A 22,029-nucleotide genomic window follows, 5' to 3' on the forward strand; every position below is an offset into this window, starting at 1 on the left:
TGGTATGTTGCTGCCTTTCGTATTTACAGAATCACAGAACAGTTTGGGTAGGAAAGGACCTTAAAGATCACATAATTCCAACTCTCCTGCCATGGGCAGAGACATCTTCCGCTAGACCAGGTTGCTGAAAGCCCCATCCAACCTGGCCCTGCTTCCAGAGATGAGGCAGCCACAGCTTCTCTGGGCAGCCTGTTCCCGTGCCTAATCATTCTCTGAGTAAACAACTTTCTAATATCTAATCCGGATCTACCCTCTTGCAGTTTAAAACCATTACCCCTAGTTACTGCTGGCTCATATTCAGCTGACTATCTACCAATATCCCCAGGACCCTTTCTGCTGGGCGGCTTTCCACGCACTCTTCCCCCAGCTTGTGGCATTACATGGGGTTGTTGTGCCCAAGTGCAGGACCCGGCACTTTGCCTTGTTGAACTTCATCCAGTTGGCCTCAGCCCATGGGTGCAGCCTATCCATTTCCCTCTGCAGAGCCTTCCTACCCTCAAGGAGATCAACACTCTCTCTGAACTAGGTGTCATCTGCAAACTCACTGAGGGTGCACTTGATCCCCTTGTCCAGATCACTGATGGAGATATTGAAAAGAAGTGGCCCCAGTACTGGGCCCAGTGGGACACCACTAGTGACTGGCCTCCAGCTGCATTTATCTCCATTCACCACAGCAATTTGGACCTGGCCACCCAGACAGTTTTCGACCCATTGATGCATACATCCATCCAGGCCTTGAGCAGCCAGTTCCTCTGGGAGAATGCTGTGGGAAATGGTTTCAAAAGCCTTACTGAGGTCTAGGTAGACCACGTCCACAGCCTTCCCCTTGTCCACTGAAAGCATAACCTTATCTTCAAAGGGGATCAGATTTGCCAAGCAGGACCTGGCGTTGATAAACTCATGATGACTGGGCCTGCTCACCTGCTTGTCCTGGAAGCGTTGCGTGATGGTACTCAAGACAATCTGCTCCATGAGCTTCCCCAGCACCAAGATCAGACTGACAGGCCTGTAGTTCCCCGGATCCTCCTTCCGGCCCTTCTTGTAGACAGACGTCACGTTTGCTAGTCACCGGGTGACTGGGACCTCCCCTGATAGCCAGGACTGCTGGTCAGTGATGGAAAGCAGCTTGGAGAGCACTTCAGCCAGCTCCCTCAGTAACAACGGGTGGATGCCATCTAGCCCCCTAGACTTGTGCACATCTGAGTGCAGTAGCAGTTTTCTCAACGTTTCCTCATGAGAGCTTCATTCTGCTGAAGGTCCTTATCTACCAGCTCAGAGGGCTGAGTACTAGGGGAACAACTGGTCTTGCTGCTAAACACTGAGGTAAAGAATGCATTAAGTACCTCAGCCTTTTCCACATCTCTTCTACTTCTGTTTTCCCACATCCAATAAAGGATGAAGATTCTCTTTTCCCTCCCCTCCCCTCCCTTCCCCTCTGCTCTCCTTTCATTATAAAAACCTTTCTTATTGTCTCTGACAGCAATAGATAGATTGATCTCCGCTAGGGTCTGGCCCTTCCAATTTTGTCCTTGCCCACCCTAACAACATTTAGGACACAGCTTCAGACAAAATGACAGCATACATGAGAAGCACAGAAAAGGTGGAATCTGGCAGCCTTCCATCCACCAGCCTTCTGTGAGTCTGTGCTGCAATTCTGTTCAACTGGTTACTCCTCTACTGTCCACAATATCTACTAACACCTCATTGATGCTATCTTGTGAGAGACAGCACAATCAGGGTGAGCCATCTTCCTGCAGAAATTAACAGATGAAAGAATGGAGCATCTGCCCAGGGGAACCTTGAGAAACTGCAGGATTTTGTCTACAGAAACCTCTTGACATTTACAAGAAGAAAAGCCTCATCCTGCACCAGAGGAAGAGGAACCCCACACATCAGGGCAGACTGGGACCCTGCTGAGTGAGCAGTGCCCAGGAGGAGGAGGGCCTGGGCACCACGAGGGATGCCATACGAGCTCACCAGGAGCTCACCAGGAACCAGGCCAACTTCCTACAGAGCTGCCTTATGAGGAGCATGGCCACCAAGAAAATGTAAGTTACCATGCTCGGCTCCGATCTGATGAGACACCACACAGCCAGCAGGGAAAGAGGTGCAGGTCTGTGAATCTCTTGGACAGCCTGGTGTGGAGAGGAGCAAGCACACTGGAAAGGCTGAAAGTCCCAACAGGCCTGAGGTCTGTGTGTCAATGGCTAGGGCTCTTGTCTCCGACAGCGAGGCCTATGAGGAGGCAGCTTCTTGTTAAAGCACCAGGGTCTCATTGCCTCCTCACCAGCCATGAACCAGGCAGGAGTCGTACCCTTCTCCTGCACTGGGCCATGGACATCCCCATCTCCTACTGCCCAGGAAGAGCCCTGAGCTCCTGTGTGAAGGGAAAGGATCTCCCTTCCCAGGAGCCTGGGGTCAAAGCCTGTTTTTCAATACATCAGTGTCACCTTCACATTTGTCTACCTGTCCTCACTGCCTCCAGTGTTCTGCTCTAATGAGCTCCAAGGGAGGCTGTGTCAGTGCCAGCAGAGTCCCCCCTCAGGGGGACACTGCAGGAAACTTGCATCTGCCTTGGATTTCTTGAGAGATTTCTTCAACGCACTCTCAGTGCCTGAGGTTCATGGGCTCATCGCCAAAGCCCCCAGAGGGCTGATTCCAATGCCTCTGCTGCTGATCTGGGCTGGGCTCCTGGGACAGGGAGAGCTCCTGGCAAGAGGGCCCTGGTGCAGAGAGACAGCTCTGCCCAGGAGCAGCTCCTCTGCACAGCGCAGAAGGGCTGGGGGCTCTGACCCCCATGGGGAGAGGAGAGGAGAGGAGAGAGGGGTTGGAGGCAGTTGGGAGTGGGAGGGTGCTGAGAGCTGCCTGCAGGAGAAACCTGCACAGCCCTTGACAAGGTAAGTCTCTGGCTGCAGGGCCATGCAGCTGCAGCTCCTGGAAGGGTCTCGTGCTGGGTCTTGTTTCTGTGAGGGCGGTGGGCAATGCAGTAGGCTGTGAGAGTCCTGCTGGATTGCACTGCGAGGTGAGGAAGTCTGGCAGAAGCCCCTTGGAGTGGCCTAAGCCAGGTGCCCCTGACACCCTAGAAGCCTCGAACACCCTGCTGGTGATGCAGGGCTCTCTGTCAGCTGCCCCATAGCTCCTGCTGCATGGAGGTGCCCCTTGGCAGGGCCCTGGTGGTGGCAGGGTGCTGCAGGGCAGCGCTGAGCACAGCCGCATGGGATGGGGTCTGTGAGCACAGGCGGGGGAAAGAAGAGTTTGGCCAAGATCAGCAGGAACAGAGTGGCCAAGAATCCTCTAGGTACAGCATGTTGTGTGCCTGGGATACTGGAATACCCCAGCGTGTGGATATTCACCTGTCTGTGGGGTGTTTTCCTGGGCTTCAGGCTGCTCTCCAGCAGGATGCAGCTCTCTCGTGGCATCCTTGTGGCATCCAGGCGTCCCAAGGAGAAGACACCTCCTTGCTAAGGCCATGTCCGTGCTGCTGGATGTCTGTCTGTGGGCAGCTGGAGTGAGGCCTCGGCAGCCCTGGCTAGGGGGGAAGAGCTGAGATCCTGCTCAGGCCCCCAGGGCCAAGGTAAGGATTCTGTCCAGCCTCACTCGGACTGGGGCTTCTCTGCTCTCAGCTGTCTCCGTTTTTTTCTCAGCGTAACACGAGTATGATCGGTGTCCTAAGCATTACAGGGGGAATTATAAGAAAATACAGCAAATAAAATCTCTCTTGCTCTACAGTGTGGTCGGATGAGTTGTTTGCAAAAAGACTGCATGGCTCATTGATCTGACAAGTGGACTGCACTTGAGTTTCCCCCATGGTCCTGCTTCCCTCCTGCTGCACAGCAGGAAGGACTCCTCTGGAGCCCACAGCAGCCCCTGCTCCCAGTGTCACACGCAGCCAGCACCACCCAGAGCTCAAGCAAGAGAGCTGCAGAAAGGTTCTCATGCAAAGAGAGAGGCTTATCTGCGGGCTTTCCAGGAGATGAAATAGGTTTTCCTCATTGAAGTCTGTTCTATTTTTTTTTCTCCTCTTCAAAGATACCTGTGTCCAAAGTCAGCAAATGCCCAACAGCAGCTCTGTGAGCGAGTTCCTCCTGCTGGCATTCGCAGACACGCGCGAGCTGCGGCTCCTGCACTTCGTGCTCTTCCTGGGCATCTCCCTGGCTGCCCTCCTGGGCAACGGCCTCATCCTCACCGCCGTAGCCTGCGACCACCGCCTCCACACCCCCATGTACTTCTTCCTCCTCAACCTCGCCCTTCTCGACCTGGGCTGCATCTCCACCACTCTGCCCAAAGGCATGGCCAATGCCCTCTGGGACACCAGGGCCATCTCTTAGCACGGGTGTGCTGCACAGGTCTTCTTTTTTGTCTTCTTGGTTGGAGCAGAGTATTCCTTCCTCACCGTCATGGCCTACGACCGCTACGTTGCCATCTGCAAGCCCCTGCACTACGGGAGCCTCCTGGGCAGCAGAGCTTGTGCCCAGATGGCAGCAGCTGCCTGGGGCAGTGGCTTTCTCAGTGCTGTCCTGCACACAGCCAATACATTTTCCCTGTCCCTCTGCCTTGGAAACGCAGTGGCCCAGTTCTTCTGTGAGATCCCCCAGATCCTCAAGCTCTCCTGCTCAGATGCCTACCTCAGGGAAGTTGCTGTACTCTTATTTACTCTTTCTTTAATCTTTGCTTGTTTTGTTTTCATTATGTTGTCCTATATACGGATTTTCAGGGCTGTGCTGAGGATTCCCTCTGAGAAGGACCAGCACAAAGCCTTTTCCACGTGCCTCCCTCATCTGGTTGTGGTCTCTCTGACTGTCAGCACTGGCATGTTTGCCTACCTGAAGCCCCCCTCCATCTCCCCTCCATCCCTGGACCTGTTGGTGGCCGTTCTATTCTCGGTGGTGGCTCCAGCAGTGAACCCCTTCATCTACAGCATGAGGAACAAGGACCTCAAGAATGCCTTGTGGAAACTGATGACTTGATTTGCTTCGGAAGCAATAATTTCACAGTCTGTTTCTGCAGATTACTCAGAATATCACTTACACAGAGCAACCTATATTCCCTTTTTTGTTGTTTTTGTGTGTGTGAGTGTGTATTTTTAGTACTGGTATTACTTAGTTTTGTGTTTTGTTTTGTTTTGTTTTGTTTTGTTTTTTTCAGGTTAGGTTGCCCAATAAAATGTCATTTTTGTCCCACTCCCAATTCTGTACGTGTGTTTAGCGTATGTACTGAGTCTCTGTCCATGTGGAATTATGGTCTCTGTGAACTTTTAACGAAATAAAACAGCCTACACTGCCTTCTTTGTCTGATGTCCTTCCTCTGAGACCTGGTCTGGCTCTGCTGGGGCAGTGCCCATTTGCAGAGGAAAAGAGTCCCATTCCAGCAGCACAGCCAGGGAGCACCAGCGCTTGGGGCATGCCAAGCTGCTCTCTTGCCTCTGCCGCCCTCTCCTGCTGGTGGGGCCAGGCCCGGCTGCTCCTGGAGCTTGGTGCCAGTGCTGTTGTGGGGCTGTGCTGGGACTGCTGGCAGGTTAATGTTTCTTGCAGAGGGAATTAGCATCTGCCAGCAGAGTCCAGGGTATTGGCCGGAGCAGCATGAGCCCATAAAACAGGTGGAGCCCGCAGAGCATGAGCCTGTGCAAGGTGAATTTAGCAGAGCTCAAGTGCTCAAGCTGCTGCCAACAGGCAGAGGAGAGCTCTGCAGCCCCAGGACACGCAGTAGCCCCAGCAAAGGAGGCTGGTGACTGATTCCTTGCAGCCTTGGGCAATGACAGTGACCCCATGAGCTGGGTCTGCCTCCCAGCCTGCCCAGCATGGCCCTGCAGAGTGTCCCCGTGCCCTGGGCACCACAGCCCCCTTGCTCTGCAGAGCAGCACCGCCAGCTCGGGCTGGGGCTGGGGCTGGGAGGGCGCTTCCCAGAGTGTCTTCTAGGCCAGCTTCAGGCACACAACATCTGGATGTCAGAGTGATCTTTGCTGTGTGCAAGGAGCTGAGAGACCAACAACAGTCATGGGGCTGGAACATTGCCTGCAAGGTCCCACCTGCCCTAGCACCTCCCAGAACTGGCACGGAACTGGTTCACATGCATCAGAGGGTCTGGGAGCCCAGCAGCAGTGCCATGGGCTTGAAGGATCACAATCAGATCACTTCTACCTGGGCAGGTCCTAGGCCAAAAAGGGGGTGTTTTGTAGGTATGATATTATGAGGCGGTGGTGCCTCAGAAATTCTAAGTCCAGCAGGAAGTGAATGGCTGTTAAATGGCCTTTGAGGTGGCTTCTTGGAGAAATAGCTGGCAGCTCATCCCTTGACTCCTGGCTGGGATCTATGCCATTAGGCTCATATCTGCAAAAGTACCTGAAAGGCAAGCAGAAGGCACTTGCTGTGCCTGTAGTTTGTGAGATCCGCTCTTTCCGAGTACCTGGTAGGCCCCATAAAGGAAGAGGTCTTGGATAGGGCTTGTCATGTCAGAGGTGTCAGCTTTTGCCTGAAGTCATCCTTCAGGACTGCTTTCAGTTTTCAACACAGAGGGGGCCACTGCCTCCAAGACGCCTGGGGTAAACTGAACCATGCACGAGGGCCTGGAAGAAGTTACCCTGGCTGCATAGGAGCCGTTCTATATCCAAAAGCTGGAGGCAGGAAACAAATTTTTAGGGTGGTACGGAGCTGCAGGGCACATTGTGCAGGGTGTTCCTGCAGCCTTTATGTTCTTTTCCATCCTGGCTTCGGTGCTGCGTCTGTCTTAAGAAAGGAGTAGCCAACAGAGGTAAGACAGACACTGTGAGATCATGAAAGCCATCAGAAAACTACCCCTAAGAAGATGACTGATATGGGGAGGTCAGAAGAAGCCTGGCCAGGAGAAATGTGAGATTTGGGAGAGAGAAGAGGCCAGCAGGAATCAATGATTTCTGGGAGGCTAGAAGGTTCAGGCAATGTTGATTCTGCTGTAGCACTGACTTAAAAGAGTCATGTAAAGACCTTGCCCTATTTTAACCAGCAACATTAATCCTTAAACCTAAATGCTACTGTACACACTGTCAGGAATCCACTACTCTAATGCCTGACCTCAACGCATCCCTTGAAGCCAAAATTCATCACATAGCCCCTTCCCCTTGTTTTTACTCTCTTAATCACTCTGATCCCTGACCTTAACACTAGCATTAAAATGCTCTTTTTAACCCTAGGAAACTGCCTGAGAGACCTAAACAAAACCCTAAACCACAAAGCTTGTCCATACCCTAAACACAGACCTGATACCCACATAAGAATACCAAAACATTCCCATTCAAACTTTGCTTAATCTTTAACCCAGTAAGGTGGGCCCTAGTCCCTAGTCATATACATGAACACCTAACACCCAAAACCCCTGTTCCTGTGCATTAACCTCCTCACCTTCAGCCCCTCTACTAAGCCTTAACTTTAGGCCCGTCATCCCTTGGGACAGGGCAGGAACCATGAGGTTGCTCTGCAGTCATGGCACTCAAAGCTGAATGTGAGGGGCCATGGATCTCATCAGATTGTGGGCCACAAGGAGGAGACAGGGGAGAATGCTCTGATGAGCTCAGCTCTGCCTCAGGAAGTCCTGCACCGGCAGGAGCAATGTGACTGTGGCGGTGACTGTAAGGTCACTTCTGTCCCTGCAGAAGATAGGGCAGCAGCAGGAACATGTCACAGAAAGGGACTGAGAGGTCACTTCAGTCTGTAGGTGGCAGATCACCCTTGACTTAGAGCTGGGATCGATACTTTTCGGCTGACATCTGCCAGTGGCCCTGGTAGGCCAGCAAAAGGCACCTGGCTGGCATGCTGACTGTGGGATCCCCTCTGCCTACATACCCAGGAGGACCCATGCAGAAAGAAGGCCCACATATGGGTTGTCCTGTCCCTTCTGCTTGAGTCCATGACTGGACAGCAGCAGGCCCATGGCTTGGAAGATGCTGGTGCGGTGACTTCTGTCTGGTTGGCTGACAGGCCGCAAGGAGCCTGATGGATTGGGATGCCTACTTTAGGAGGGGGTTCCACCCTGATGGAGCTTTCTTTTGTAGTAGAAAAGAGTAGGAGAGAAAAAACTGCCACAAAGTGCACTTTGGAATGTTGGTGCTGGCCACGAGGAGGAAGAACTGTCCCTCAGAGTGTTGTGCTGCGTTGCCAGAGGTCACCCAAAGAGCGTCTGTGATCAGAGCATGGCTTTGTGTGAGAAGGAGCAGCTGGGGAGGGTTGATGAGACACTGGTGAAATGATGGAAATGCTGGGATGAGAGCAAGGTGGTGAACAGAGACGGGTGTCTACAGTCCTCAAAGAAATAGGTGAAAGTCATCAAAGTCAACAAAGTGCTCTGCCGGGCACTGCCCAGCCCAGCCCGGCCCCTGCCCACCTCTCCCCACCACCCTGCCCTCTCTCCAGCCCAGCCCAGCCCAGCAGCCCAGGCTGGGCTGGCCCCAGGGCAATGCCCTCCACAGGCTGCTGCAGGGCTCTGGGCACGGCCACCCCAGCCCCAGCCCCTCACAAGGCACCGCAGCTGCTGGGACAAAGTGTGGTGGTTTTACTCAGGTGGGCAGCCGAGCTCCACCACAACCGCTCTCTCACTCCCCCTCTCCTCAAAGAGGAAGGGGGAGAAAATACAACACAGAGAACTCGAGGTTTGAGATGAGAAAGGTTTAATTAAATGGAAAGGGAATGGGGAGGAAAAAAAAAAAGAAACAAAAGAAACAATCAGTCCGCGCGGGAGCACGGAGAGAGGGAAAAAAAAATTATTCTCTACTTCCCATCAACGAGCGGTGTTCAGCCACGTCCTGGGAAGCAGGGCCTGAGGGTCCGAGCCACGGCTGCGCTCGCGTCAGGCAGCACCCTGGGGTGTCACCAAGTGACGTCACAATGGGTGCCCACCCAGCCCAGGCGCGTGTCACAGTGGCACCCATTGTGACGTCACTTGGTGACACCCCAGGGCTCCGCTTTATAAGAGCGCAGCCGTGGCTCGGACCCTCAGTGTCGGTGCACGGCAGTGACGGACAGGGCAGGAGCACAGGGCCTTCGAGGAGTCCCCGAGCATAGCCCACGTCCCACAATGCCGCAACCGCCCGCCCGGAGGAGATGCCGGTTTCTCCTTGTGAGCTCTCCCACTCCAAAGGCTGCTTCTGAAGGGGATGAGGAGGGAGGCATGCCCCCCAGGCAGCCCAGGCTGGCCTGGCAGGAGACCTGGTCTTCTAGGGGCAGCAACCGGCCAGCAGAGGACAGCTTGCTGGCAGAGGACAGAACCCCAGTCGAGGCCTTTTTCCTGGAAGAGGACAGCAGCCTGGCAGAGGCCATTTTGCTGGCAGAGGCCATTGCTCAGGCAGCGGGCAGCAGCCAGGTAGAGGAGAGCCAGGACGACGTACAGTGGCTGGATCCCAGTGAGTCAGGGTCTTCGGGATGGGGTGGGGAGGGTTGGGGACACAGAGACCCCTGCCTGACTCCAGGACTCCTTCCCTGGGTAAAGCGGCGCTTGGGCTGACGGGGCCGAGCTTCCTCCGCAGCACCACAGAATGCCAGGACGCTTTGGGCTGGGGGGGACCTCGGCGATCACGATGCTTCCCCCCAGCCCAGGCTGCCCAAAGCCCACCCAGCCTGGCCGTGGGCAGTGCCAGGGAGGGGGCACCGCAGCCTGCGCCAAGGCCTCACTGCCCTGGGCGTGAAGGAGAGAAATCCCTGCCTGTCCGAAAGAAACCTGCCCTCTTTGAGGTTAAAGGTGTCACCCCTTGTCCTGTCGCTGCAGTCCATGATGAAGATCCCCCCCCAGCTTTCCTGGAGGCCCCTTTGGGCACGGGGAGGCCGCAGCGAGGTCCCCCCGCAGCCTTCTCCAGGCTCCACAAGCCCAGCTCCCTCAGCCTCTCTTCCCAGCGGAGCTGCTGCAGCCTCTGGGCATCCCCGCGGCCTCCCCACGTCCTTCTGGGGCTGGGGCCCTTCCTCTCCTCACCCCTGCATTCAGCCCCTCGCTGCAGCACTCTTTGCTTTCCTCCTTTCCAGATAAGGCATGGAAACTGAGCGCAGACTCGGCCATGGAATTCATCGTGAAGTATATCAGTGGCACAGAAAAGGTAATGGCAGCTGCTTGCATCACAGCTGTGCTCCTGGCGCTGCCCTCCAGGGGTCCCACACAGCCCCAGACCCCTCAAGGCTTTGGTCCTGCTGGCCGTGGGTGTCCCCCTAATGCTCTGTTGGTGTCTTTGTGGCTGCCAGGACGACGAGGAGCAGAAGATGCTGTTCCTCAGCAAAATCTGCGATCTGTGCACATGTGTCACAGAGAGGGGTGTGCCAATGAACTTGCATGGCTTCTGCTGCCAAACTAACCTGGTGGAGAACATCATGGTGAGAGGATGCGCAGCGGGTTGGGGAAGGGGCAAGGCCCCCCGGCACCAGCCCCCTGGGAGGCGAGGGCTGGGGCAGCGCTGGCTCTGCTGCTGCTGGGTGCCGGCGGCTCCAAGGTCTCATCCTGCTTGTGCTCTGCAGGCGCTGCTGGAAAAGGAGCCCATGGACAGCTTGCGCACAGCATTCCGGCAGAAGGCCATGGAGACTGTCGCCCTCCTCAGGTGCGTGCCCAGCCCCTGGTGGCAATGTCCTGGTGGCCCTGAAGCTGGCAGGGAGGCTGCCCGTCCCTCCCAGGGATGCCTGGCCAAGGGAGGTCCGTGTCCTCCTTCATAAGCCTCGAGGCACTGCGTCCAACAGGCTCCTCTCTCTCTCTCCTTCAGCAAGACCGTGCCAACAGCACTGCATGGCAAAAGGGAGAGTCTCCTAAACATGTGCTTCAAGAGCGTCTTCTTTCTGCCTCCCGAGTCAGATGTGCCAGAGACAGGAGTGCTCTACGCCAAGGTATGTGCTGGGTGAGGTACCGGCACCCCCAGTCCTGCTGAGCTGCTGCCTTGCTTCCCCGTGCTGACACAACCAGAGACCAGTGCAGGGCCGGGGCCCAGATTTGCTTTCCCAGCCTCGCCCCTTCCCCTTCCCCGACCTGATCTTGTGCTGCAGGAGGTCTGCACACAGTGGCTTTCTAGCCCCAAAGCCACCCCTGAACTCCCGAGGGGCTCAGAGCCAGCTCCTGGGGGTGAGGAGGGCCACAGAAATAATTCGATGCTCTTCTGTCCTCCCTGCAGACTATGAAAGCCATGGACACCATGCTGGAGGGCTTCGTACTCAACTGTCCCATCACCAGTTTCAACATAGAGATGCAGAATATGTTGAAGGTTTGGCATTTGCAAAGAATTTCCAAAGAATCCTCTCAGGTCACATTTGCAGACCGCTGTCAACCCCCAGCAACTTCTCTCCTCGCAGGTGATGCTGGACTTTGCTGGCTCCAAAAACTCAGATGTGCGTGAGAGCGCTGTGAAGGTGATTGAGAGGCTGATTACTTTCTTCCGCTGGTATTTGGTGATCAAGGTAAGGCACAAGGAATTTTCCACCCTTTCCTGCATCCCAGAGCATCCTGCCATGCAAGGGTGCCTGCGAGGCAACCCTCAACGCACGTGAGTGCCTCAGCACTATGAATTGAGGGTCTTCATTCCTCCTTCGCCCCTGCTCTTCCCTCCCCAGGCCCTGCTATCTCAGGGGCTGGCTCTGCCTCCACTAAGCCCTTTGTCTCTCCTCCCTTCCTCAAACAGATCTTAGGGAACTTTGAAAACTATGGCAACGATGAGCCCACAGATTTCAACCTGCACATCCCCATCCATGGCAAGCTGCTGGGCCACCTCTTGCTTTTCAGCAGTGGCGATGATTCCATGAGCCACTCAGCTTTGGGAAGTCTTCATCGCATGTACACAGTCGTCAGAGAAGTAAGAGGTAAGAAGGTGTGGTGGGCAATGTCCATCTGCACACAGACATCTGCTGGTTTGTCTGCCTGTTCTCCTGAGTATTGTGAAGGATTGTTTTTGTGCTTGGTGGAGGCTGCCCACGGAATTCTGCCAGGTTCCCTGGCCTCCTCTGCTCCTCACAGCAGCTTCCCGCAGCATTCTGGCTATCGTTTTCCGCAGAAGCTAGACGCTCACCTGCCGTCCAGGAGCAGTTCTCTGCTGCTGTGCTTCCCAACCCTCCCCAGATCACCTACCACGCTGTTTTGTGGTCTCCCCCAGTCTAAGCCATCAATCGATGAGCACTTCCCAAACCGCATCTTCCCCGAGGAGTGAACAGCAGAGCCAGCCGTGCATCACCAGGGATGGTGACGCCCTCCAGAATGCTCCCTGACTGTTTGCTCCCTGCCGTCTTAAAGGCAGGTGTCAGGGGGCTTCCTGCACATCCTGACCCCGAGCAGAAGGGGGTCTGTGACACGCTGCTACCCCCACGGCACCCAACGCCATTGCTTCTCCTCCTTCTGCATCATCCCTGAGGTCCCTCTTGCTCCCAGCACTCCTCACCTTGTGCTTTACATCCCTGCCCACCACTCTCCTCGCCGTGGGTCTGAGCCTCCCTCCTCAGCCATTCCTAGTGAAAGTGCTTTTCACCATTTGGCAAGCTTGTTGGCAAAGATGCTCTTCCCTACTGACTCTTTGGTGTTTCCCCCTGTTTAGAAAGCTCACAGACAAAGGGCATGAAAAATTATGCAGAGAGACACAAGAATTTGGAGGACACAGCATACCCGTTTTCTACAACATCAACTCCGTGTGAAATTGCCAAGGTAATGAGCTCTGGCCTTGCTGGGGATCTTGTCCGCAGCATCAGCAGGCATCTCGTGTGAGCAAAGGGGTCCAGAACCGGTGGGGCTGGCACGGCCTCACTCGCCCTGCTGAGAGGGTTCCTCTTGTCCCCAGGCTGGGGCTATGCGAAGGCTGCTCCCCTGTGTCCCGGCAGCAGCTCCAGCCCTCCTGGCCACCAGCAAGCCCTGGTTACCTGCAGGGCCAGCACTCTGGCCCCATATGCCAAATCCTCACCCCTTCCCCCGAGGGCCCTCTCTCCAGAGCTGCCCTTGCTGCTCAGCTAAGCAGCACCCTTGGGACACTCAGTGAGGCATGTCTTCGCTCCTCCTTCTTCCCACAGCGGTTTGGAGGATACCTCTTCCGTGCTGAGAGGCTGGACATCATCCTCACAGCCCTTGAAGCTTTACAAGACTCCAGCATCCATGACAAGCAGGGGGCCTGCAGCGTGCTGGACGCAGCCTTGGAGGTCCCTGACTACTGGCTGACAGATGTAAGTGGCCTGTGGCCATGGCCCTGCCCTTGAGCTCTTCCAGGCATGGTTCCTCTCTCCTTCCCTGCCTCCCTCCCTGCCTCCCTCGCACATCGGGGTCTCTTGGGCTCCAGAAGCCACCTGAAGCCAGCAGAGAGCAATGGAAGGGGCCAAAGTTTGAGTGGCAGCTGTGGCAATGGCTGCGGTCTGCTGGCAACACCATTCCCACTTTGTCCCCCAAGGTGCCAACGATCATGGAGTGCATCAGGAGAAACCTGGGCAGCATCCACACGGCATCGGCGCGGCAGTGCCTGGACTCCCTGCTTCTCCAGATGACCAAAGTGATGTCCAGGGAAGAAGTCAAGAACCTGCTGCAGTTCTCTCCGCCACGTGACAGGTCCTGGCCTTAACATCCTTGAGGGCTTGTTCCGCGTCGGGAGATGCACCTGGAGACTCTCTGCTTGCCACACCAATGGCAAAGGGCAGGACATCCCCAAGGAGCACAGCCCTCCTTCCCACCAATGTGTTCCAGCCCTACTGGGCCAGCCAGGGCTGCAGCAGCCCAGCTGTCCAAGGCAGCCCAGAGTCCCCCTGCCCCCAGGGAACACCAGCTCAGCCCCCTCCTGCCTGCCCAGGCTGGGCCCTCAGTGCTCCCCAAGTCACAGGGGCTGCAGGACAGCCTGGGTCCTCTGGGGCTGGCCCAGTTTGTGGCCCTGCGGCTGAGGCAGCCTCACTGACGGAGTATTCTGGGCTTGCAGCACTGACCTGGCCATGTGGGAGGTGATCCTGGCCATGCCGAGGACCTTGGAGAGGGTTTTAGGAATCATGATACGAGACTTGCCGCTGCGCAACTGGTGCACCGCAGTCACCGAAGACACCTGCATCCGTCGCTTGGCTGTGAGTTCCCAGATGAAACCTTGCTCCCAGCAGGGCTACGTGTGCCCCTTCAGGCACACAGGCACAGCCCTGTGCCCATCTACCCCCAAACTGCCAGCTCCCGCAGGACGTACGGACACATGGTCCCTGGGGCCGGCAAGCCCCCGTAGCTCCCCGCGCCTGGTGCCTCTTTGGTGCCAGCTGGCGCTGCCCCATCCCTGCCCAAAGGTGGGAGAAGAAGAGGCTGCAGGGAGCCCTGCAGGCCCTGCCAGGCTCTCACTGCTCTTTCTTGCAGATGCTGGCCCAGAATCACATTTCTGAGGAGGACTTTGGTAACGCAGTGCACCTCCAGAGCTACCTGAGGCACCCAAGAACAATGATGCGCTTTTTGGTTCTGAAAGGGCTCTGCACCGTGTCAGAGAGCCCTGAGAAGGTGAGCGGGCCATCGTCAAGCAAAGCCATGTTGGCAGCCTGGGGCTTTGCTCTTCTGCCCTCCCGTCCCTCCCCGCTGCCAGGAAGCAAGGCAGGAGGCTGGTGCTCAGGAACCAGAGCCCTTTGCCCAGGGTGGTCTCTCACTGCCTCACGGAAGGGAAATGGTGTCTTTCCTACAGGCAAGGGAAATTCAGGTCTTGCTGTCAGACATTGTGGAGGCCCTGCAGGACACCAACACAGACGTGGTGCTGAAGGCCCTGCTTGTGCTGAAAAACGTGATGGCTCATGTGGAGAGGTGGAAGGCCAGTGGCCTGGCTCTGCAGCTGGATGAAAAGCTCCTGCCACTCTTTGGCCACGTAAGTGTGCTGCGGGAGCCCGAGCCCTCAGCTGGGCCCCCTGTAACGAGGGCTGCCCTTCAGCCCGGCCCTGTGGGCAGCACTCAGGCAGGGCCTTCCCAGTCTCCTCGTCAGCCCAGGCGCTGGGGAGCTCTGCTTGGGCATGGCTGGTGCGGCTGGTGGCGAAAGTGGGGTGGCTGGCGGGCAGCCTGCGATGGCAACCGATTGCGTTGCCCTTCACGGGCACCAGGCCTTGCAGCTGCCCCTGAGCAGCTCCTCTGGGAAGGATCCAGCGCTGAAGCATCTCACAGTGCTGGGAGCTCCCTTCACATCGGCCACGCTAATGCTGAAATTCCTCCTGTCCTCCTCCCTGCCAGGCGTCCAGCCAGGTGCAGGAGCACTCCATCTGCCTCTTCCAAGCCGTGGTGGAAGCTGTGCTGCGGCAAAGGACGAAGGAAATGAAGAGGACGGTGCACAGGAGCCTTCTCCCACTCTACTTTCATATGAGAGACCAGAGTGAGAGCGTAGCAAAGGTACAGATCTCAGAGCTGAGCAGTTATGTGGGCAAGGGTGTGCTGATGCCACAGGGTTGCTCTGGGGGATCACAGAATTTCTAGGTTGGAAGAGACCTCAAGTTCATCGAGTCCAGCCTCTGATCTCTTGCTGTGATCTCTGGGATCTCTCTCATTGTGAGCTGCCTCCGATGGTGGCTGTCCCGTGGCCTTGCCTTGGCCACTGAACCCAGTGCACGCTGCCCCCCACCACAGCCTCCCATAACGCGCTGGGAAAGGCTCGCAGCCCTGCCAAGAGGAGGGGACAGAGGGTCTCCTTCCCAAGGCTGTGCTGCTACCTCCCAACCTCTGCTGCTCCACAGGCCTCTGGGGAAGCTCTCGCCGTGGCTGCAGAGTTTCTGCGATGCAAGGAGCTCAAGCGCTTCGTCCAGACAAAACAGACATGGAGGATTGGAGAGTGCTTGGTAAGGACCCAACTTGGTTTGCCCCAGCTGGGCAAACGCGCCCGGCCAGAGCCCGCTGCCTGCAGCCGCATCCTCGCTCCCTTCCTGCCAGCACAGAGCCCCAGGGGGCTCTTCTGCAGGCCCCTCTGCCCTCCCTGCCCCCAGGATGCTGGAGGAGACCCTGGAGAGGGTGTGCAAGCCCCGTGACCCTGCGTTCTCTCTCTCTCCAGCTGCAGCAGGACAGAGGCAGAGTAGAAGAATACCTGCAGCAGAGCCAGCCCTACCTGCAGGACACTCAGACCATTTTGCGACTTGAGGCCGTCAGATTCATTGGTGAGCCCAGCCCCTGGGTCCCTCTTGGGGCAGCCTTTGGCAGCCCCAGGCACTGCCCTGTTGCCCCCAGAGCCCCCCGACTGGGCCCTTGCTCCAGGGTGCAGGAGGGGGCACAGCCTGGCTGGCCAGGCCAGGGGCTGCGCTGCTGGGAGCGTGCTGGGGAGCGGGGCTCTGATGGGGTCTCTGTGTCTAGGTCTTGCTGCGCGCTACTGCGAGGACCAGAGCGAGGAGAAGCTGGAGGAAATCCTCATCGGTGAGTGAGGGCAGTGGGGGGTGTGCTAGGGCTGGGGGGACAGCGGCAGAGGCCCCCGTGCCTTGCCCTGCTCCAGGGAAATGCTTCGGGGCGGAGGAGCAATGCAGCCATAGGAACGAGGGAGAGGAGACGGGGTAGCCTGTGGTGTCAGGGAATGGCCTCCCAGCCTGGAGCTGGGCAGTGCCGCTGAAAGGGTTGAGTGTCCCTGAGGAAGAGTCAGGGGAAAGGGCAGTAAGGCTGACAGAAGGTGGGAGCCTGTTGTAGAGCACGCAACCAGGACGAAGAGGGAGATGAGACAGCCTACAAGCAGCTAGGAGCAGGGTCACGATTGCTAGCCCTTGCTCTCATGGGGAAGCACAATAGCGAGAGGAAAGAGTCCAGGAGATTCCTGGAGTGTGTGAATCCTCCCAAGGGATGGAGGCAGGTGGTGAGGGAACCAGCTTGTGAAGGTGCCCCACTTGACCTGTGGTGCGCAGGTGGGGAAGGACTGGTGGCTGCATTTGGGACATTGCTGAGCAGCAGCTTTCAACGGATTCCTTTGTCCCTCCTGCTCCTCCTGGCCTGGGGAAGAGTCGAGTGGGGCTGGCATGGTCTGCAGGGGATGCCTGGGGATCTCTGCAAGGAGTGGGTTTTCATCTCTGCTCTTCTTTCTTTTGCAGTCCTCCAGCCTTCAAAGAAAGACCCGGAACCCATGGTCCGTTCCCTGGCAGTTCAAACCACCCTGATCCTGACGTCAAGGCATAAGGCAACGTCAGGACGGAGATTTCCACTGCCGTGTTGCCGCTAGCCCCGCAGCAGTCCTCAAAAGAGCAATATATATTTTAATAGAACTAGGTTGTTGTCTCGTTATTCCAGCAGCTCCTTCACAGTGACTCGGTGCCATGACGCTGAGCTAACTTGGAGGCCACCAAGGACGTCTTTTCCCTGGGCCCGGTGACTGCATGGCGCCTACTGAACCAGTGAAAGAGTCACAGAACCCTTGCGCTTGGAAAAGGGCCTTCAGCTCAAGTCCAAGCGTCAGCTAACACCACCAGGCCCACCACAAAACCACGGCCCTTAGCGCCAAGTCCACGCATTTCTTTAATAGCTCCAGGCCTGGGACTCCAGCAGTGCCCTGGGCAGCCGGTTCCACCCTTTGCATGAAGAAATTCTTCCTGACATCCCATCCTGTGAGTCCACCTGTGGTAGGTGCGCCCAGGTAGAAGAACTGCTCAGCCTCCTGGCAGAGCTTCGGGAGGAGGTGGGCAGGCTGAGGAGCACCAGGGAGTCGGAGAAGGTTGAACTGTACTGTGCCAGCCCTGGGACAGATGCGTCAGGCAGACACAGCAGAGGAAATGGAGGATCCCCTACCCTCTGGCCATCAGGCAGAAGGAGTGCATCTCAGTGACGAAGGGATGGAAGTTTAGATCTGCTCGGGGCAGCAGGCGAACCCCTCCTTGCCTACCTCACCTTCCTTTCAGGTGCCCTGAAACAACAGACTCTGGAAGTAATGGACACACAAACGATGATGTGCATGAAGGTCCATCCAGGTTGGAGGGGTTTTCTAGGGCAAGTCAGCCTTCCCCAGTATCACGACCACCTCCATCAAGAAGAAGAGAAGGGTTACTGTCATAAGTGACTCCCTTCTGAGCAGAACAGAGGGCCGCATATGCCGGCCTGACCCAACCCATGGAGAAGTCTGCTGCCTCCCAGGAGATCAGGGTAAAAGGTGTTTCTGGAAAGCTCACTTGCCCCGTAAGGCCCTCTGAGCATCATCCATTATTGTTCTGTCCCCGGGGTTTTTCAGGGCCCGGTGGCAGTGCCGTCCCCTCTGTGTCCCCCTTCGCGCAGGTGACACCTCGGTGCTGGCCGGGCTGTACGGCCCCGCGGAGGTGCGGGGCTCAAAGGAGAGCCCCGAGAGGGCGACGCTGGAGGTGCTGCTGCGCCCCAAGTTGTGGCTGCCAGGTGGGGGCCGTCTGGGGGGGGGGGGGGGGGGCTCGGGAGGGAGATGGGGTCGGGGCCAGGCTCCGAGGGGCGTGGGGGGGGCTGAGGGGGTGGGGTCCTGGAGTGCTCTGAGGGGTCTGGGGGTGCTCACAGGGCTCCTGAGGAACGGGGGGGAAACGGGGGGAGCCCTGAGGGGGGGCTATAGGGGTTTATGGGGCTCCTGAGGTGCTCAGAGGGCTCCGGGGGTGCTCGGAGGGGTTTGGGGATGCTCAGGGGGATCCTGAGGGGTGGGGGGGTAATGGGGGGAACCCTGAGAGGGTCTTCGGGGGTGTTCAGGGGGCTCTGGGGGTGCTCAGAGAGCTCCGGGGGTGCTCAAAGGGCTCCCGAGGGATGTGGGGGTGCAGGGGGGAGTCCTGAGGAGGGCTCTGGGGGTGCTCAGGGGGCTCCTGAGGGGCAGGGGGTATAATGGGGGGAGCCCTGAGGAGGGCTTTGGGGACTCTGGGAATGCTCAGAGGGGTCTGGGGGTGCTCAGAGGGCTTCAGGGGTGGTCAAAGAGCTCCCAAGGGATGCGGGAGTGCAGGGGAGAGCCCTAAGGAGGGCTCTGGGGGTGCTCAGAAGGGTCTGGGGGTGCTCAGGGGGCTCCCGAGGGACGTGGGGGTACTGGGGGGAGGGCCTGAGGAGAGCTCCAGAGGGGAGCCCCCTCCTTGGGGGCTATTTTGTGACACTTTGGGGACACTCTGGGGATAATTTGGGGACAATCTGGAGGCACATTGGGGACACCTTGGGGGCTATTTGGGGACACACCTTGGGAGCTATTTGGGGACACCCTGGGGACAATATGGGGACACTCTGGGGACGCACCTTGCAGGCCCTTGGTGACGTAGTGGACGTCGATGTTGTCACCTGTTGTCACCCTGTGCCCCCCCCCTCACCGGCGTGCAGCCCCCACTTGCAAAAGAGGCTGCGCTGGGGGAAGCCGCTGGCCCCCACCAGCTGCCTGATGACGTGCAGCTCCGCCATGCCCTGCGGGGACACGGGGGGGGGGGGGGACATGGGGACACACACACACGGTGTCACATCACCCCAGAGGGGGGGGTCCATGTCCCTCCCAGGGGTTTCTGCACCCCCTCCAAGGAGCTCCCCACCCCCTTGCACTGCACATCCCAAGCCCATCGCAGCCCCCCCCACCCTCTTGTTCCCCCAATTGCCCCGTCTGACCCCCCCAATTGCCCCGTCTGACCCCCCCAATTGCCCCCCCGCCCCCCCCACTGCACCCCCGCCCCCCCTTTTACATCCCCTTACTCCCTTCTCCCCCCATTGCCCCCCCAATTGCCCCATCCCCAATTATTACCCCCCCAGTCCCCCAATTGCCCCCTCCAGCCCCCCCAAATTGCCCCCCATCCCAAATAATTACCCCACCAGCACCCCCAATCGCCCCCACCCCAATAATTACCCCAACCAGTCCTCCAATTTCCCCCATCCCCACTAATGACCCCCTCCAGCCCCCCTCATTAACCCCCACCCCCAATTGCCCCCCCAGGACCCCCTTCCCAACCAGGACCCCCCCCCCAGCAGTACCCCCCCCTCCCCCAAAAAGACCCTTTTCCCCGGGCCCCTTCCCCGCGTCTCCATCCTGCACCAGTCCCGAGACCCCCAAGTACCGGGGCTGGGGGAGTTGGGGGGGGGGGCGTCGGTCTTGGGGGTGCTCGGTGCTCCCCTGTGTCCCCCCCGCGGGGGGGGGCTCAGCACTGCACCCCGTAGCGCTCGAAGTGGCCCAGGATGACGCCGAGCTCCAGGCGCACGGTGCCGGCAGCCCCAGTGTGCAGCCGAATGCGGTCGCCGTAACCGGGGTCGGGGGTAAGCGGTTGGGCCCCCCCCCCCCCCCCCAGCCAAAATTGGCTCAGGCGCTCCTGCCAGGTCCCCTGGGGCCGCCAGGTGACGCAGGTCAGCGCGTGGCACCCCGGGGTGCTGGGGATCTGGCAGGAGCCGAAGCCCATCAGCTCGCTATGCCCCAGGGAGCCCTGGTGCCACACCTCGAGGTGCAGCTTGGGTCAGCCTGGGGGGGGCGACAAAAGGGAGGGGGCATTGGGGACAGTTGGGGACAGGTTGGGGACACTTTGGGGACACCTTGGCGGCTATTTGGGGACACTTTGCAGACACCTTGGGGACACCTTGGGGACACTCTGGGGACGCACCTTGCAGGCCCTTGGTGGCGTAGTGGATGTCAATGTTGTCACCCGTTATCACCCTGTGCCCCCCTCACTGGCGTGCAGCCCCCACTTGCAGAAGAGGCGGCGCTGCAAGTATATATAATCCTCTATACCTAGAGGATTGGTTATCTACTTTGATCAATCAAATTTGATGTATGTGATGCTGCTGGGGATGATTAGTATACATTGTGTGGAACAATGAGTTGGGTGAAATATTCTAGATATGGGAGTCCAATAATTGCTAAAAACTTGTTTATAAATCTTGCAGAGAATATTGTGAAAGCATTCTCTTCTGGTTCAATTGGCCTTGGCCAAATCTGAAAACAAGACACGGATTAATGATACTCAAAAGAAGATGAGGGATTGTGATATATGGAGTGGTAATTCGTGTGGAGAAAATGGTTGATATTAATAAAGAAGGGGGAGATTTGGGAGTGTGGCCATGGGGCTTGGAAAGCCCTGTGGTTGAGATAAAATTAGACTCTTAACGAGGAGGCCATCAGGAATGTAAAAGAGTTTAGAGGGAACCAAGAAGGGTGATTCAGGAGACTCCATGCAGGCTTGGGTTTCTTGTTCTCCAGCCAGTAAGGCATGGAAGCTCCTGGGTGTTTGCTGTTGTTGTTACATTCAAAGTTGTTTGAGCAATGAAAAGTTGTTTTGAAAAGAACTGCTGTGGAGAGAAGGGGTGTCCTGGTTTAAGTTAGAACAGAATTAATTTTCTTCCTAGTAGCTGGTGGAACGCTGTGTTTTGGCTTAGGATGAGAAGAGTGCTGATAACACCCCGATGCTTTAATTGTTGCAGAGCAGTGCTTATACTAAGCCAAGGACATCTCAGCCTTTTGCTCTGTCCTGCCAACGGGCAGGCTGGGGGTGCAGTAAGAGCTGGGAGGGGACAGACCCAGGACAGGTGACCCAAACTAGCCAAAGGGGTATTCCATACCATCTGACGTCATGCTAAACAATATATAGGGGTGGCTAGCCAGGGGAGGGGGCCGGACTGCTCGGGGTTAGGCTGGGCATCGGTCAGCAAGTGGTGAGCAATTGCATTGTGCATCACTACATATTATTATTACTTTCCTATTATCACCATTGTATTATTATTATTATTATTATTGTTATTGTTATTATTATATTTGTTATTATTATTTTCTCGTCTTATTAAACTGTCTTTATCTCAACTCACGGGCTTCACTTTCCATTTCTCTCCCCCGTCCCAGAGAGGGAGGGGGGAGGGTGAGCGAACGGCTGCGTGGTGTTTAGCTGCCGGCCGGGTTAAACCACGACAGTCTTTTTGGGAACGGCTGCAGGAGCTGGGACTGGAGCGGCTGCAGGAGCCGGGACTGGAGCGGCTGCAGAATCCACCGTAGGGGTCACAGTGGCCGTTGGATCTGTCACAGGGCTTGGAGTGGCCGCAGGGTCTGTCACTAAGTTGATAGCAGTATCAATGGCAGCTCGATAGGCATGAGCCAGGCCCCAGCACGTTACAATGATTTGTGTTACTTTGGAACTGCCAGAATCATGACACCTTTTTTTCAAGCATTCTGCCAGTTTTTTAGGATTTTGCAGTTGTTCAGGGGTGAATTTCCAAAACACTGGGGGTGCCAAC

The 22,029-nt window shown here is 57.1% G+C and overlaps 1 protein-coding gene and 1 long non-coding RNA gene across 5 annotated transcripts in view; one reads left to right on the forward strand and one right to left on the reverse strand.

Moving 5' to 3' along the window:
- The window catches only part of LOC137846586 (maestro heat-like repeat-containing protein family member 7), a 58,698-nt gene extending 43,332 nt beyond the window's left edge, over positions 1–15,366 (forward strand). The window contains exons 1-4 of one of the 2 annotated variants that reach the window (XM_068664590.1): positions 13,868–14,003; positions 14,278–14,415; positions 14,594–14,770; positions 15,127–15,366. In XM_068664590.1, coding sequence (XP_068520691.1) covers positions 13,878–14,003; positions 14,278–14,415; positions 14,594–14,770; positions 15,127–15,366 — 681 coding nt within the window. In that variant the 5' untranslated portion in view covers positions 13,868–13,877. Of the gene's footprint in view, positions 1–13,867; positions 14,004–14,277; positions 14,416–14,593; positions 14,771–15,126 lie in introns of those variants that run through there. The other variant, XM_068664591.1, reaches the window with a different exon arrangement.
- Positions 1–19,390, reverse strand: part of LOC137846594 (uncharacterized) — a 31,777-nt gene extending 12,387 nt beyond the window's left edge. The window contains exons 1-3 of one of the 3 annotated variants that reach the window (XR_011090561.1): positions 19,075–19,389; positions 17,641–17,755; positions 922–17,539 (exon numbers count right to left, since the gene is read on the reverse strand). This is a non-coding gene — a long non-coding RNA (uncharacterized lncRNA). Of the gene's footprint in view, positions 1–921; positions 17,870–19,074 lie in introns of all 3 variants that reach the window. The other 2 variants (XR_011090559.1, XR_011090560.1) reach the window with 2 other exon arrangements.
- Between the last annotated feature and the right edge of the window lie 2,639 nt (positions 19,391–22,029).

This window comes from Anas acuta, chromosome 34, assembly GCF_963932015.1.
Source record: "Anas acuta chromosome 34, bAnaAcu1.1, whole genome shotgun sequence".
Lineage (NCBI taxonomy): Eukaryota > Metazoa > Chordata > Aves > Anseriformes > Anatidae > Anas > Anas acuta.